Source organism: Choloepus didactylus, chromosome 11, assembly GCF_015220235.1.
Source record: "Choloepus didactylus isolate mChoDid1 chromosome 11, mChoDid1.pri, whole genome shotgun sequence".
Classification (NCBI taxonomy): domain Eukaryota; kingdom Metazoa; phylum Chordata; class Mammalia; order Pilosa; family Megalonychidae; genus Choloepus; species Choloepus didactylus.
In genome coordinates, this window is record NC_051317.1 from 39,018,639 (window position 1) to 39,036,301 (window position 17,663).

The 17,663-nt window shown below is 40.9% G+C and overlaps 1 protein-coding gene across 1 annotated transcript in view; it reads right to left on the minus strand.

Annotated features, from left to right (window-relative positions):
- Positions 1 to 879: 879 nt before the first annotated feature.
- Positions 880 to 17,663, minus strand: part of DNAH5 (dynein axonemal heavy chain 5) — a 249,075-nt gene continuing 232,291 nt past the window's right edge. Inside the window, exons 76-79 of the mRNA XM_037799237.1 lie at positions 16,728 to 16,940; positions 10,849 to 11,001; positions 10,189 to 10,420; positions 880 to 2,625 (exon numbers count right to left, since the gene is read on the minus strand). Coding sequence (XP_037655165.1) covers positions 2,474 to 2,625; positions 10,189 to 10,420; positions 10,849 to 11,001; positions 16,728 to 16,940 — 750 coding nt within the window. The 3' untranslated portion in view covers positions 880 to 2,473. The remainder of the gene's footprint in view (positions 2,626 to 10,188; positions 10,421 to 10,848; positions 11,002 to 16,727; positions 16,941 to 17,663) is intronic.

A 17,663-nucleotide genomic window follows, 5' to 3' on the forward strand; every position in this document is an offset into this window, starting at 1 on the left:
TGAAGATCCTATTAGATGAGGCCAAATTGAATCAGGGTGGATCTTAGTTTGGTGTGACAAGAAACCTTATAAGCAGAGGAAATTTTGACCCAAGAACACAAGGCACGGGAGGAGGCCAAAGGAGAGTGTTGGCCACATGACAGAGGCCAAGAAGGGATGCCAACCACCACCAGAAGCTACAGACTTGAGAGAAAGCATGGCCCGCAGATACCGTGATTTTGGATTTCTAGCCTCCAAAACTGTGAGCCAATAAATTCCTGTTCTTTAAGCCACCAATGTGTGGAATTGGCCTGGCAAACTAAGACACTACTCCTTTTACATAAATTTTTAATCAACCCATGTTGAGACAGATGAAAAGACATCTTAATCACTGCAATGGCACAAGACTGCTAGTTTTGCCATATCCAAGGCAATCAGCAAATTTCTCCATCACCAGCAGATTCAGTGGACTGGCCCTTCCTTGCCCACCACATTCAGTAAAATGCCCAGGAGGTGGGCAGGAGCTGGGGTAGCTAGTTGAAGTAGAAAGGGCCTCACTCAGCACATCTGTGCTGCAGAGACATTCCTCATTGAATCAGCTCCTAAAACTTGGGGGTTGTTTTCCTGGTGTCCTTTTCAATTTTGGGCCTCCAAGACTTGCACACACACACAAACAGGTAAGGATGAATTGAAGTGAGTACAATCACAAAATTATATATGTTATATATTATGTATATAATATTATGTCATTATATACATTTTCAAATTCCTTGATTAAAAATATCTACTTATGAAAGCCTATTTCTGGATACTTAATGGCACCTACACCTGTCTAACAAATAACAATGAGAATTCAAATAAATTCAGAAGTTCATTAACAACTTTTTATTAATTCTCATCATTTTTACATTTTCATTATTTGTTCTTCAAAATAAAATGATCATTTTACACAAATCACACCAATCAACAGATATAGTAATTCACACCAGAAGAAGCCTGCTTTTATGAAAACAGTATCATCCAAGGTGAGTGGGAGTCACATAAAACATCAGGCGGAACTTTCATCATAATAAGCAGAACAAAGCCCAGGGAGAGGGACTTAAAGCTGTCTGCTCATACCCCCTACCTCTATAAACTCTATCAACAGAAACTTGCAGTGATGCAGATCTAATGCTAACCAAAAGTTTGTAAACCATGTAAAGCACAATTCTAATTTAATACTGTTCAAGTATTGTAGTCAATAGGTTATAGATGTGGTTTATAATTTAGAAACGTAATTTAAAATTAAAATGACTGAAAATTTCTTTAGATAATATCTGTCTTAACTAACAAAACCCACAATCTAAGACTTTCATTCCTGCCAAAATTTTTTCCTGCAGTCCTTGCCTTTACTATTCTAAACTGCCTGTTTTTGTTTTTCCACATTGTCTTCTTGCCTTGTCCATATGCAAATACATTTTATAATTATAAACACAGCAAACTCAGTATTTTATCATTGTATCTTTCACTTGTTATTATGTGTTTGCCATTTCTATATAATGGAATCCTCAATATTGTTTTTCATGGCTGTCTAATATATCCTAATTTCCTTAATCATAGCCTTAACTATTGAATATTTAAGGTATTTCTGTTTTTTCCATTACAAGTACATTTTTATATATAATTTGTTTTCACTCTTTTGTGCGTTTTACTTAGTATAAATTTCTAGGAGAGGAAGGAAGGATCAAAGCATGTGAACATTTTTATGGCTCTCTATATACTTTAATTGTTTTACAAAAAGGTTGGGTCAGTTACATTGTTCTAGCAATTTTGAGTGTGTCCGCTTTACAAAGAACTCACAATTCATTTGTAGCTTTAAATTGTTTTATTATAAGATATATCAATTAGCGTCTCATTATTAATTACCAGTGGGGTTGAACATTATTCTATATGTTTATTCTATCAGTTTATATGACTCATGTTTTCATGTCTTAACCCGTTATTCTATTTCCTACCATTTAAAGAAAAAAAAACTTTTTTAATTGACTACTTGCAGCCGTGAAAATATATCTCTTAACCTGACCTAAATGCAAAAGGCAACAGAAGCAAAATCAACACAAATTTGCCTTCTTACCAGAGACAACTCTGCTATCACCAGAACCACATTAACAGAATAATGCCCTTTAGGGAAATATTGTCTGTTTAACCTGGTCAGTCTTTAGAGTTCCAACAATTAAAAAAAAAAAAAAAATTATGTGGTTATGAGAGGTGCACTTCATTAGAAAGTGGTGAATTTTACTTTTAAATCACTAAACACATTTTTCAACAAGTACACTCATGGATCAGTAATGATGAAGCAGATTCAGTGTAAGCATCCAGCCAAGGAGAGGGGGAAACCTCTGCAGCTCGCTCATTCTGCAGGAGCCACCTGATTTACATACTGCCCAGAACTCAGCAAGGAATGATCATTCGGATCTTCATTTACAAAGGATTGAGGGGCGGGCACTGTGCTCTGTCACTTGACGTCACAGAGAAGGGCGACCCCCCGGACCACCCAGTGCTCGGGCTCCTGCACGGTCCGCAGGTCCACCGCCGCGATGTAGTTCAAGTCCGTGCGAACTGGCTTCTTGTAGATGGGGCAGGAGTAAAACCGAGGATCTCGCAAAGCTACAAGAAATTCACGAAGAAAGGAAATTGGTGAATTTCAAATTTAAACAGCCCAAGCATTGTGCAAAGCCGTGTGTGTGCATTCCGAAGGTCATTCCAAAGAGAGACAGGTTTGGTAAGAAAAGCACAACAGAAGGAGGGAATTCTTCCTGACAAGTCACTCCCTGGAGACAAAGCAGAGCCTACCGGAGGTGTCCACGGGTGCAGCAGGGCACCCAGCTGTCCTCAGGCTTACCCACTGGCCCCGGGCCCACGGCCCTGACAGTAATCACTTCCCACAGGAAGTGATGGATGCCCACTCCTTCCTCCTCTCTTTTCCTCCTGCCAATTCAGACAGTCCCCTCCATCCTCTCCCCTTTATTTACAGGCTCCTACCCACCTCCCAATCTTCAACACACCCACTATCTCCCTTTCCCTTAGGGCTGGCCTTTGACACAGGGGCCAATCACTTTTAATTAGACATCCAGGACCTGGAGATTAATCTCAAAGTTCTGTCAACTCTCAGTGCCATACTCCAAGTCACATTTTTAACACACAAGACAGAGGGTATTCCCCTCCCTACCAAGTGTTGTGAATTCTCCACCTATGTGGCACGGCTCAGCAACCGAGATTCAATCTCACCTTTTATGGACTCAAAATAGGCGCAGTTGCCAAAACCACATTCACAATGCAAGACAATTGATCAGCCTTCTAATCAAGCTTATTCTGACTGTGCGTGTGCAAGTCTGTGAGTCTTTCTGTGTCTGTCCTCAAATGCCCTGATCCCTAATCAGAGGCTCTCTGTCTTTCCATGATCCAGGTGTTTGGGGTCCCTAAATGTATACAATTTGGAAGCCCTCTTTAATACATAGAACAAAAAATTACAAGTACCAAATGTAGCCTTGGAAGGGACCTCTATTTGTGAGAAGCCTTGGTGTTTCAGCTTCATTAGCTTCATGTTAAACCCACTCTGCCCACAGTCAATTATCTGCACCTCTCATACCACCCATCTCAGGCAGGCACGTATTATTTCATCTTCTCTTCAAGATTATAAAGCGTTTAAGGACAAAAATTATGTCTCCACCAATCCTTGTACTTCTCTGGAAGGCCCATTCAGTAGTGTGACTCTCACATAATTATTGAAATGAAATCACATTTAACTAAGAGGGATAATTTTGCTTTGGCAAATTAGTGTTACAAACAGAAACTTACTAAATGCAATGTTAATGTATCAAAGTCACTGAGTTTATTTCCCAAGACCAACTTACTCAATCATTTAGCATTTTCTAACAAATTATAAAAGCAAGGCACTGTCAGAAGTCAAAATGTCTCATTATTTGATTCCATAGAACCCTCCAGCTGCTGTACCATGTGTTGTTACACCTCTGCTAAAAGTTTAATTAATTTTATTGGAATGAGTTAAACACTTGAATATCATAACATTTTATGTAGAGTTTAACATGAAATAAATATTCTAATGAAGCAATTCTTAACCAGGGGTGTTTGCCCCCCACCCCCACCTCCTCCCCCTGGGGAAACATTTGTCAAGGTCTGCAATCATTTTTGGTTGTCACAAATAAGGGGGCACTATGTGCATCTAAAGGGAGAGGACAGGTATGCTGCTAAATATACCGCGATGCCTAAGACGGCCCTCACAAAAAGATTTCAATAGTGCCAAGGCTGAGAAACCCTGCTCAAAAACAACAACAGTCATAGGAATTTTACAGAACTTTCAAACTATATGTTTGCTTAATCCTATGAAACTAATCATAAGGAACAACCTAAAACAATAACACCTTTAGAAAAAAAAAGTCCGAATGTTATTTTCTCAATTACCATGAGGAAATCAGTAATAATAACTAGGCAAAGATATGAAAAATTCTGATCAAGAGAAATGATAGTGAATTTATGGAAAGCAATTAATACTAATTAGGCTGATGTATTTACACCCTTTAATCCTAGGATTTTAAAACATATAACAAATACATAACGAATTGTTCTTCTTTGCTGCAAATTTAACTCACGATCATTTTATAAACCTTAAAGTAAGCCATTGGAATCTGATATCTGAAGCCAACGATAATTTTGATAATTACATCTTGGGGAGTTTTCTACTTCCTGGATTTTAATTCTAAAAGCAAAATGGAATTTTAAAAACATAGCATTCTTTTTGATAAGCAGATAATATAAATTTTCTGAAATATTTATCCAGTTTTATTTATTTTTAATTGCTTCTGAACTGACTGTGCCCATGCCAAGTCACAGCAGGCAGCAAACTTCTGCACCAGGATTAGAAATCACTGAAAATATAATTTCAGAGTGAAAGTGCTGACAGACACTAAACAACAACATAGACAAATGACACAAACCCAGTACTGCCGGTTAGATAAATAACTTTGAAGATGAAAATAAGCATGCTAGGTAGGTAGAACAAATCAGCTAAATATGTTTAAAGCCTTAGGGCTCCAGAAGGAGGAACAGAGAAAAGAGGTTGTATAAATCGGTGAGCTGTATATACTTTAGCATTCTAAAGGTTTTAATACAAAGCCTTGGGGGAATTTTATTTTCTAACTGTAAGTTCTCTCTCTAGCCTACATTTTTCATCCAAATTTTAGGATGACATTACATCAGACATTCTTTCCAATATCCAAAATAACCAAATCACATGGAGATACTCTATATTACCATAAAACCATTCATTTATTTAACCTTCCTTTTTCTAATAGCATTTCAATTGCTTGACAGTGCCCTCTTACACATGGCATTTCTTCTAATCCTTCAACAGTCATATGCGTTAAACACACAATAGAATGTTTTGTGTGCTTACTATGTGCTGGAAACTGTCAGTTTAATTCTCTCAATAACCATGCATATGGGTAATACTGTTGAATCCATTTTACAGATGAGAAAACTGGAACCTAAAGAGCTGAATTCCTTGCATGAAAACACAAAGCTGTAAGTGTAAACTAAGAATCAAACGTGGTCAGAATGGATCCCCAGCCTCTGTGCTTTATCGCTGCAATTCTAGGGACGTCCTATGCATATTGGCCTCAGTGTCTGCAGGAAGATGGGAAAATGAACCAGAGACAACTGGATAGCCAAGTTCAACCTGAGGCGTATTGGGTCACGGGGATTCTTCAGACCCCTTTCCCTGACTAATCACTAGGGTGATGAAGTCAGGAGAGCAGCCCCAATATTCTGCTCCTGATTCTCTATCCGTTGCCTGAGAACACATGCCCCCTCCCCATTAGGGCCGAGGAGCGATAGGCTTCACCCTGCAGCATGGGGGACGGGGGATGCTACGGGGAGCCAGGGCAGAGGCCCGTGCTGTGCTCTCCCACTGCGAATGGTCTGCGTCACCAGGTACCTAGGAAAAATACACTGACGACTTCAATAGGCAAGAGAGCATCTCTCACTTGGAGTTGAGCCTTTATTCGCTAGTTTTATCCCAGGCGCCAAGGGACAATACACAGTCTTCATTAGAACACTAACCGCAGGAGTTCCCAGCTATTGGCATGGCTTCGCTGCAGGCAAATGTGATCCCGATACCAGCTCTGCCACTTGGTGGCCAGGGATTGGGGACAAACTACCTAATGTCTCTAAACCTCGATTTTCCCATCTGTAAAATGGGGACAATGCATCTGCAGAGTTGTTGGAAAGATTAAATAAATTAATATATGGGAAGGCCTGGAACATAGTAGATGCCCTTGATACGCTATTTTTCTTTTCTCTTCCCCCCCCTTATCTCTCCCTCTCTCCACACAGAGACCCCCCCCCACACACACACACACACATATACACACTTACCTTTTCACTGAAACAAATTCCCCAGACTCACATTTCCCATGACCTTACTGGAGTTCCAGGTTTAAATATGAAAGTGGACTCCATGCTGTGGGGCTCAGGAGTCAGGGTCGTGGCCCAAGGCTGCTCCCACCCCCAGCCCCACGTCGGCGCAGTCTTGGATCTGGGTGGGTCACGGGGAATCTTTAGTCCCCTTTCCCTGGCAGGAGGCTCCCCACTAGCTGCAGGGACCCTGAGGCCCTCCCACACCCGACCAGGGACCAGAGGTGCACATATGTCTCGCTTCATCTCTGAAGTGTCCTAATCACCGTTTCCCAACCATCGGCAACAGCACGGAGGCTCCTCTAAAAGCATTATTCTTTCTAGTAAATTCACAAAGAGACAAATCGCACCTGTATACACCTCCTTTCACCTTCCTTTGAGACTGGACTATCTGGCATTCATATGTGTGGTGAATTTAGTACTATTTTGGTGACTTGTCAATGATGTCCAAGCAAGACATATGAATAAAATAAACTCCTCACTCCATCTTTAGAGTTAAAATCAACATCTAGGCTTGCTTTTGAAAACAAATAAATCAGTGCCATTTCTAAATTTCAAAGATGAATTCTTTTAACTGAGAAGTTTACCTTCACAATAATGTGAAAACCATTCATTGTAAGAATTCCAATTTTAAAATGCTACACTTTCAATGTCCTTTGGTCATTAACAAGGCTACACCTCTTTACCTCAATTATAGCCCTGATATTCAATTACCAAAACTGAATGAAAATTAGATCAATAGCATGAAAAGAGAAGCAGGAATACTACAGTGTTCTATCACTTAAAAAAATATCCCTCCAGCAACAAAGCTATTTGGCAAAACAAAGTTCTACCAACTTCTTTTGAAACAAAAAAGAGCTAGTTTTTGTTTTTTTTTATTCTTTTCAATACTTTGCTATCAGTCACTAGTTCCTTCTGCTTATTTTATCTTCTTCCTTACCTGCTGCTATTCAACTTCACCACTGACTAATGCCCAGCAGGGCAAGAAACAGTTCTATAAAAATCTGTTCTAAAATAATAAAGAATTGCTTATATTATAAAATTATTACTTTATTACTACCACACTGAGATGTGAAATGCCAAATTGCAAAGAACTTTCATAGTTTAGTAATAAGAAAAAAAAAGGTATCACCTACCTCCATTTGAGAAAGATTTTTCCTTCATTTTATAAAGGAAGTATTTTTTAGAATATGTGATGATATGATAAAACAAAATTTCTAATTTTTTCAGCCAAAAGAGCATTTGATTATTATTTCTATTAAAACAAAAATCAGTGCCCCATGAGTTTCCACTACCTTAGCAGTAAATAAATAGAAACTACAGAATTAATAAATCCTAAACGCTTGCACAAGCCCAGGGAAACACATTTATTCTTTCAGATTTAGCTAAGATCTTTAGAGCAACACCATGTGCCAAGGGCTGTGCTTTGCATCTTCACACTTCTTATCTGAAGCTTAACTGTCTCCTTCTCAGGCTCCTTTTCCTTCATCTTTAAACACCAGTTCTCTCTTGGGATAATCCTTAATCCCCTGAAGAAATTACATAACTTCTCTGAGCTTGTTATTTGCCAGGCAGAGATAAAGCAATGAGATGCTGTGTCAAAACCACCTATGAAAAGCCCTCAACAAATGTCAGTTCTCTTTTTTCTACCCCTACCCCATCTTCTTCTCCTACCTGAACAAACTCCTTCACCTGGAAGCCTTGACTTCCAACTGAAACCAGTAGATGCCCAAATGTCCCAGGCTCGACCGTCTTCTAAATCCTGGAGCTACATTTGGGAGGAGATAACATAGCAGAAGGGCCTGGATTTGGAGTCAGATAAACTTAGATTTAAATTCTAATTCTACTGCTGAGTAACCAGATAACCATAAACAAGTCACTTAACCTCTTGAAACTCAGCATCTTAGTGCCAAAATAAAGATGAAATACAGATAAGGAGAGTGAGCTTTCAGGGTCATTATGAGAAACACACGGAATGTCTCTGTAAAAGTCTACAGGAATATCTGCATATACTACAATTTTTTTAAAATGACTGTGTTAAAAAAAAAAAAAAAGAAAGAAAAACTGCCTCAGCTCTTTATCACCTGCCTAAATGACTAGAATAGCCTCTACCTGAGTGCCTACCCATCAGCCCCTCCTACTCAATCCTCCATCCACGCTGCTGCTAGAATTAGCCTCCTACAAGGGAAATCTGGTCATGACACCCATCAGCTTCAAAATCTTGTGTGTGTGTGTGTGTGTGTGTGTGTGTGTGTGTGTGTTCTTTACAGAAGCCAGAACTACATGAAATCAGCTTGTTCATCTAGTTTTTTGCTTCTTTTTTGGCTAACACCCTCCCCCATCTTTAAGAAGAACCCCATGAGAACAGGGTTTCTGCCCCTCTTTTTATTGTTTTTTTAATTATTTTTTGATTGTATAATTTAACATATTTACATAAAAGTAATAACTTTCCAAGTGTAATTTAACAAGTAGTTAAATTTTATCTCATTCTTGTCCTCAAACCACATCTCAAAAGCAATCTCTCCGAACCTCCAAGGCACGGAAGCCTTCTGGGTTCCCTGTGTAAATCTCCGTCTTGACATTTGTCAAATTCTATTCTAATTACTTACTTACTTATTGGTCTACCTCACTAGACTGAATCCCTCATGGGCCATGGGCAGGATCTGTGATTATCCTTGCATCCCTAGCACCTAAGGTCTTGGCTGGTCCGTATCAGGCATGTAGTAAATGTTTGCTTACAATATCAATACTCACAGTTTATAAAGTCTCTTCCCTGATGCATGTTTCCCAATATGTTGTTTACCTAAAGGGTAGGGACACTGCTGGCTGCCTTTTAAAGAGAGATTATTTTCTTCTTTCACTTATTGAAAGCAAAACTTCTTTTGCTTCTGCCATAAAATCAGTGTTTCTTTGGGATCCATCATCATGACCAAGTCTAGAGCTTACTGCTTATGCTTCTGAAATGAACCGGGAATTCTCTCACATATTGAAAGTTGGTTATTGCTGAGGACACGCTAGCTGAGTGAAATGCAGCAACCCAAAGGCTCCAGAAAACATCAGGCCAAACAATGGAAAACAGTTTAGGTATTTTTAGACTTAACAAATAGAGTTTTAGCAATGTTGTCAGACTAGAAATAACGTATGTACTTCATGGACGTGTGATTACATTTATAAGTTGAAATAGGAATCCAGCATTTTGCCATGAGCTAAGGGAATAAGCCAAACACGTCTAAATTCAATCTGGATCTCACAACCTGCCTCAAACTTCCAAACTCATAGAGCCTTCAAGTGAACCCTGTAAAGTCCTGTCTAAAAAGGTTCTTTCCACCACTTGTCCTGCCACATCGGATCCACCCTTCCAAAGCTGAGTCCAGGACCCAATGCTCCTGACACCCAGTCCCCAACCCTTTCATGGTTATCTCACCCTCTTCCCCTATCACTTACTAACTTTACCAAACATTTGTTCCTTATCTCATCAGTGTTAACATTTCATGAGTATCCAAACATACTGTCTCTGCTTTATTAGATAGGCAAGAACTATCTTACAATCCTTTGCCTCCCCAGCAGCATTCAAGAAAGTGTCTAGAGGTCAACAGTGTTCATTAAACATGGATGTGAATGCCAAGCTAGCTGATAAACAGTAAAATCCCTATTACATGATAAGAATAATGAGATCCCATTTATAACATCATCCAACCCAATGATGCCCAACATCACTGAATGTGCAAGATAACTTACTGTTGTTTTCTGCGTAAATCCTTATGACAGGCATCAACTCAAAGAGCACTTTTGGTTTGGATTCGATGAGTTTCGTGTTCCTCTTGTCCCAGCCAGCTCCTTCGAGATATAAGCCATAGACGTAGACACCCTCCGCGGGAGGGGCCGAAATGTCGTCCTTCATCCACTTGGTGACCTCATTGCAGAGCACCATATTGTCCAGAGCCCAGCCCTTGTTGGCACGAGTTATTTCCTATTTGGGGCAAGAACAAAAGCAAGGACTAAGGGAGCAATTAGGGGTCAGTCCTAATGTAAAGAACATAATGATGAAAGTGTAACCCCCAATTATCCAAACTCAATGGAAGTAGACTAGTATTTAAAGAATTAAAATAATTCCTGCATAAACAATACCCATGTCCTAATTTAACCATGTCTTTTACTTTAAAAAGAAACACAGTCATATATAAAAATAGCAAATAAACAGCTTGAATTTCAAACTAAGCGTCTAAGGAACAAGTTGCCAGATTTACGTTTATGACAATGTAACTGCTCATGCCAAAAAGAGACAGTAAATCTCAGTCTTATTATATTCTTCAAAACTATAATGAAAGAAGAAAACCTTGTAGAGGTTTACAATCATAATTGTAGAGGACAATTATAATGCCACAACAGACTTATTACCTGTCGCATTGCAGTTAAAAATCCTTGGGGGTTAAAAAAGCCAGTCATCCAAAAGCAGTGGGGACGTCCATTGGAAACCCAAGAGGTAAACTGGCAATTTCTTTCTATAAGTTCAGTAAACCAGAAACCCAGTGTACTTGAAACCCACGATGCCTAAAAAAGTGTAATTAAAACAACTGATTAATAAAGGTTTAATTCTACTATATAACTGGCTATGTTCACAAAAAAATTATGAAATACCTATTTTACCTTTAGAATATAAAAGTCTCTAAGACATAAATATCACTAGGGTTCTGACATTTAAGGTTTTCAAATTATTCTTCCTCCTTAATGATACTAATGACATTAAGACACGATAGAATCAGCTAATCATCACCTGACTATCAGATCAATACACAGAACTCAATATGTTAGTCAAGATGTCTGATGTCAATAGCTTTATGTTCTATATACTAATATACTCATCACTGATTCTGCTGCAAATGAATCAAAACAATTAATTGAATTAAATTCAACAGGTTTCCGCTATTTTTATTTAGGTTGCATTTTCAGTAGATACAATATGAGACAGGATTTCTATTTACATAAATATGCTCACGGTCTCACCAAGGTAATTCATCAACACTTAAAAATATATTCTGTGAATAACAATCATAGAAGCCCTTCTCCACTTATCATTTATAATGAGGTATACAACAGTTGTTTTATGGAGTTTTTGTTCCTTTGGAATGCACTTTTATTTCCCCTGATGATGGGACAAAAATGGAAACCCAAGTCCCTTTACCACATACAAATTAATTGCATTCATCGCTCTCAAATTTCCCCTCAATTTGAGTGTGGAACTCTCATTCTTACAATTGGCACAAATATGTCATTAATGTTAGTAGCAGCAGCACTGGTAGGTATCTCTGAATTATATTGTATAACATTTTATGATAACTGTAATATTTTATGTGTGAATAAATGTAGTAATCAACTTGGGTAGGTATACCACTTGAATTTCAAATACCTTAGCAATTAATTTGCCTATTTGTCAAGAACCACTGAGATTCCAAAGACTGATAATAATTTGTAGAGAATAAGAACCCGTATAAAAATATTATAGATTAAGGATTAGGTAACTTCTCTATCCTCATCTTTATAGGCGTGTGTACTGGGTTGAACCAAAAAATTCCTCCCAAAATTCATGTTTGCCTGGAACTCAAAATGTGACCTTATTTGGAAATAGTCTTTGCAGATGAAGTTGGTTAACGTGAGGTCACACAGCATTAGAGTGGACCCTAAATCCAGTATGAGCGGTATCTTTATAAGAAGAGCGAAATTAGGACAGGGGGACACAGACACACAGAGAAGTCGGCCATAAGAAGGTGGAGGCAGAAAGAGGAGTTGGCTGCCAAGAGCCAGGAATACCTGGGGCTGGCAGACACTGGAAGAAGCCAGTAAGAATCCTCTCTGCAGCATTTGGAGGAAGTGTGGCCCTGCCGATCCCTTGATTTCAGACTTCCAGCCTCCAAAACAGTGAGACAATAAATTTCTGTTTTTAAGACACCAACTCTGTGGTACTTTGTCATGGCGGCCCTAGGATAGTGTGCTAACTAAAAAAGCCATGTTTATGCTCCCCAGGGCCTGGCAAGCCTTTCAGGTGAGGACGAGGATGCCTCCTGACCAGGATCTCTGCTCCTGAGCCTCAAAGGTGCTGACCCAGCCGGGTGAGCTGGTTTGGGGGCAATGGGCCTGCAGTGGCAATGCCCTGGGAGCATCTCCCTCTGTTGTTGGCAATGAAGAGAGGCAACTCAAACAGGAAACCCTCTGGCCCTGGAAGTGGATTTATTGCTGGTGAGGAAAGGAAGGCATCAGGTAAAGCTGATTCTTAGTGTCCAAGCTGAGTGACCTGGGGTGGATGGTGGTGACATCAAGTTGGATGGAGCAGACATCAGGAAGAGCATCAGCAATTCCTCTGCACTGCCTGTGGGCCCCACTGTCAGATCTAAGCCTTCAGCACTAACAGAGACCATCAGTTTTAATCTCATCACATCTCTTCTCCCTGTTTACCCAAGTCACCTCCAGAAGGCCAAGTCTGTCACCGCATCATGCAATCTGATCTCTGTATACTGCCCCCATCTGACCCTATGCCCCAGCTCTCCTACCCTCTCAAGTCTTTCCACTGAGCCCTCAACAGTTTCTGCCTCAAGATCGGCAAACACCCCCAGATTCTCCTGCTCTTCCTTGAACATTCCCTCTGTCTCTTCTCTTAACTGAAATTTCGCTACCCCTGAAGACTTACTGCCCTCTTTGCAGCCTTCTCAAAATGTAAGCTACTGTTTTCTTCATACTCCACAGCCTTCTAGGGGAGGAGTGGATGACCTTGTTTCTGACAGTTATTGCCAGATCATTACCTCACAATGCTCTTTTCCTTTGAGACTCATACTATCTGGACATACTTCCCATACTTATTTCTGTCACTTACTAGTTACTTCCTCTCGTTCATCAAGAAATTTGGCTTCTGGCCCAAAAAGGATCAGGAGGATGGTGATTGTGGTCATGGTGGTAATGATGGTGGTGGTGGTGGTAGTAGCTGTGGTGGTGGTGATTGTGGTGGTGATGCTGGTGGTAGTGGTGATGTGGTGGTGATGGTGGCCATGGTGGTGGTGGTGGTGATGGCAGCAGCGATGATGAGAGTAGCAGTGGTGGCGGTGATGGTGGTAGCGACAGTGGCAGCGGTGGTGGTAGTATGTGGTGATGGTGATGGTGACGGTGACGGTGGCGATAGTGGTAGTGATGGTGGGGTGGTGGTGGTGGTGGTGGCAGTAGTGATGACAGTAGTGGTGGTGGTAATGGTGGTGGTGATGGTGGTGGTGGTGGTGGTGGCAATGATGGTGGTAACAGTGGTAGTGATAGTGCTGTGGCGGTGATATTGATGGTGGTGGTGATGGTGGTGGTGGTGATTGTAGTGTTGGTGGTGATGGTGACTGTGGTGGCGGTAATGGTGGTGGTGGCAGTGGTGGTGATGGTGATGGTAGTAGGTGGTGATGGTGATATGGTGGTGACACTGGTGATGGTGGTGGTGATGGTGGTGGTTGTGGTGACAGTGGTGGTGGTGGTGTGGTAGTGGTGGTGTGGTAGTGGTGGTGGAGGTGGTGGTGGTGGTGGTGGTGATGGGGTGGGTAATGATTGGGGTATGGTTTTGCTAATAATAATCCCAAGCACTTACCTAGCACTGGCCATATGCCAGACATATTCTAAACACTTTATCATTGACTCACGTAATCCTCACAAGAACCCTAGGAATAATGTAATACTACTATTCTCATTTTACACATGAGGAAAGTGAGGCACAGTAAGACAAGTAGCTTGGCCTAGGCTGCACAGTTATGATGTGGCAGAGACAGGATTTGAAAGCACATAGTCTGGCTCTGGAGTCCATGCTTATAACCCATATGCTGGGTTAATGTCTCTCCATCATTCTTGGTGACGTCCACATTTAAGTGCCTGACCCATCTGATACCCTACCTTCTTATCTCATGACTTTCTGATCGCCAGCGAACCTTGTGTCCATTCCATTTCAATCACCCACTCCCACACTTACACCTTAAATCTGTCATCATCAAACACTCCCATGGGCAGGGGCGTTTGCCCCATTCCTGATATTTCCTTCCAAGAGGAGAAAGCTCCATTTACATTACACTCCGGTTCCTCTCTATGCTGCAGTCCCCTCCCTCCAGAGGAAGTAAAGAGACTTATCTGACTAGCACATGTGGCAGAGAGAGTTAGTCTCCATCAAACATCCCATGTGGCGCCCGACACCTCCCAGCCTCCCTTGCAGCTAGGTTGGGTCCATGCATCTAGATCTGATCCATGGACTGGGTGTGGTCACTTAGACCCCATGTGCCTTGTCAATTTCTCTCTTCCCTCTGCTCTGATGATTTCAGAGGCTACAAGTTCCAGGTGATGCAGCTACCACATAGCAAGACCTTCCTCAGGTGCCTCCCAGTGTGAAAGAGTGGAGCTCCCAACTTGTGAGCAAGAAACATAACTGGGATGCTGCTGTAAAGAACTCATTGGTTTAGCAACAGGGCAGCAGATAGTAAGGAAAGTCATAGCAGCAAGAAAGATGGAGATACTTGTACGAAGCCCAGCCTCTTCCCTGTTTTCTTTTGGGACTGAGATGCCTGCAGGGAACACACACTCTGCTCTGCTCCTCCGTGCTGTAGCTTCATACGGAAGTCTTTGCAAGGAGTGCCTGTCCAGGGCAGTGTTGCTGGTAGGTCTAATTCTGGGTTCAGTTTTAGAAAACTCACATGCTTGAAGATATAAGCCACATTCTTCAATAGCATTATATTGGTTTTGCTCCAATCTGCCCTCCTCCTTGTTCACCTCTTAATTGTTTTGGCCTTCAGGTAGAGGAGGGAGCTAATTGCTAGCCCCCTCCAAAAATCTCAACATGCTCCACCCTCCAAGATTTTCAAAGCCACATTCCATTTCCAACCATGACCTCCTATTGTACAGTTTACTTGTTCAGATACTGTTCTTTGACTTATGCATGATCTTCAATTCATTGGTTTCATTAATTTCTCCCCATGTATAAATTCTGTCCCATCTCCTCTTCTCCTTCTCCTCCACTGTTATAATCTCCCCATTAAATATCATCAACAATCAAGCTGTCTCCTTATATCGCACTTGCCTGGAAAAGTCCAACACCAAACTCTCTACTATTCCCCTTTCCCAGGCAGCTGAGGCCAGCTGGAGAAACTTGCACAGCTGCGCAGACTGGTTTCACTTTAAATTCAGAACTTGAGATTTCAAATGGGTGAACCCTCCACATTGTTCTACCTTCCTTTCCCCCAGTTTCCTCCTCCTAACCTGCCAGGTATGGTAGAGCACATGCAGTTATCAAGTGGTGTGGAAGTGACAATCTGGGGTGCAGAGGCATTTGGGGAGTGAACTGGGAGGCCAGTATTTGATGAGTTCATGCTGTGCGTGCAGAGTCACCCCAGGCGATGGCCGTGGTCAGGTGGAATGGAAGCCATGAACCAGACCCAGATTTCTAAGGAAACATGGGATAGAAGGACAGCAACATCTCCTACCCTTTTGAATCTCTTTTCTCCACCATAATTGATCCTGGCAATTTGACTTACATCACTCCCCCAAACGTGCATGCACACACACACACACGCACACACACACACACACACACACAGCTGCACACAGCACAAAGAAAAGGAGGTTATCATGGCTCCATCCCTTCAAATGTTCTCTCTAGGATATACATAATTTCCTACTTACAAAAACACTCAGGTGTTCATTTTGTTTTTCCAAGTAAAAATGACTCCTTCAAACCACATCTGCCATTTAGCACAATGACCAACAGGTAATCAGTTAGCATTATTGCTTATTAAATTATTATCTTCCTGTCTTGAGATATATACACTCAGAAATCTACAGATAAAGCAAGAGAAATTTTTCATCCTTGGTATGACTTAAATTGTGTGTCCAGGCACACTTCCTTCAACAAAACTACCATCATGGGCTTTGGCGCCAAAGTCCAAGTTTAAAACCTGATTCTTGGACTCCTCAGGTGTGCAATCCAAGAAAACATTTAACTTCTCGCCACCTCAGTTCCATTATGTTAAATGAAGGCAATGAAATGTGAGGTTTAAATAAAATTAATGCATGTAAATGTGTAGTACAGCTCCTGACATGCAGGATATGTTAAATAATTTCCTTCCCTTCCTGCCATCTACAAATACGGGGCTAAAAGGAGATTAAGCCCTAAGCAAAAGCGCATTTTCAAGTAAATTATCCTCACAAGCTTTCCACGTGCCCACTACATATATCCACATCAATTTGATTATATAGAATAAGAGCATCCTTATAAGTACTTTTTTCCACCGAGCAGGAATTCTGGCATCAAACATGCAATCCAAAGCATCTCGTAGATTTTCGCTCATGACGATGGTGCCGTCGATGGCAAGTTTCAGCTCAGTCAAGGTGTTTCGGACCAGGGTAAGAACCCTTTGCATTCGGTCTATCTCTTGCCTGAGGAAAATGTTCATTGGCTGGAATGGCCCCATCTTTTGCAGCCTCTCTTTTACCTGTCGTGTAGACATTTCAAAATACACGTTAAGAATTAGACAGCTACAAATGATTTTCTGGAGCTGGTGCCCTGGGGCTACTGCAAAGGCCTGAATTTTTACAATTCCATAAATAATAAGACTGTATTTTCTCACTGCCAGAAAAATAAAGAAATTAAAAGAAAGGAAACATCTGTGAGATGACCAGCCCAATTTGTTCATTCCACGTTGGAAAGAACAGGCAGCCATGAATTCACAGACTATAAAATGCATGACCTCAACCACACAGTCCTCCCAAATCACAGCTCCATGTATTGGGAAGTTGTCATTTTACTGGCGCACATCAAACACCCACACACATGAACACAACCATTTTGCTTTCAGCCTCAAGAAGATAGACTTCTGCTTTAAAGGTTGTCTGATTTTTTTCCAGCAAGGCATTCATTCTTTCATGGCATCCTTCATTCATCTTCACCCTACAAGTATTTATTGAGAGCCTTTCATATATCGGATCTTGTGCTAGGCTGAATGCCTTTACCATAGGGTAGCATGGGTAACTTTGGTGGAAGGATGGACACTTTTCGAAACCCTCTTACTTACAAGTGTTTATGTAATTGTTGTTATATTTTTAGGTTATTTTACCACTTCCAAAATATTTCAACCACCGTTAGACATGAATGCCCTCTTTGAAGATGCTAATAAAAAGGATGATTATGAAAGTTGATAGCAATATTGATCTTCCCA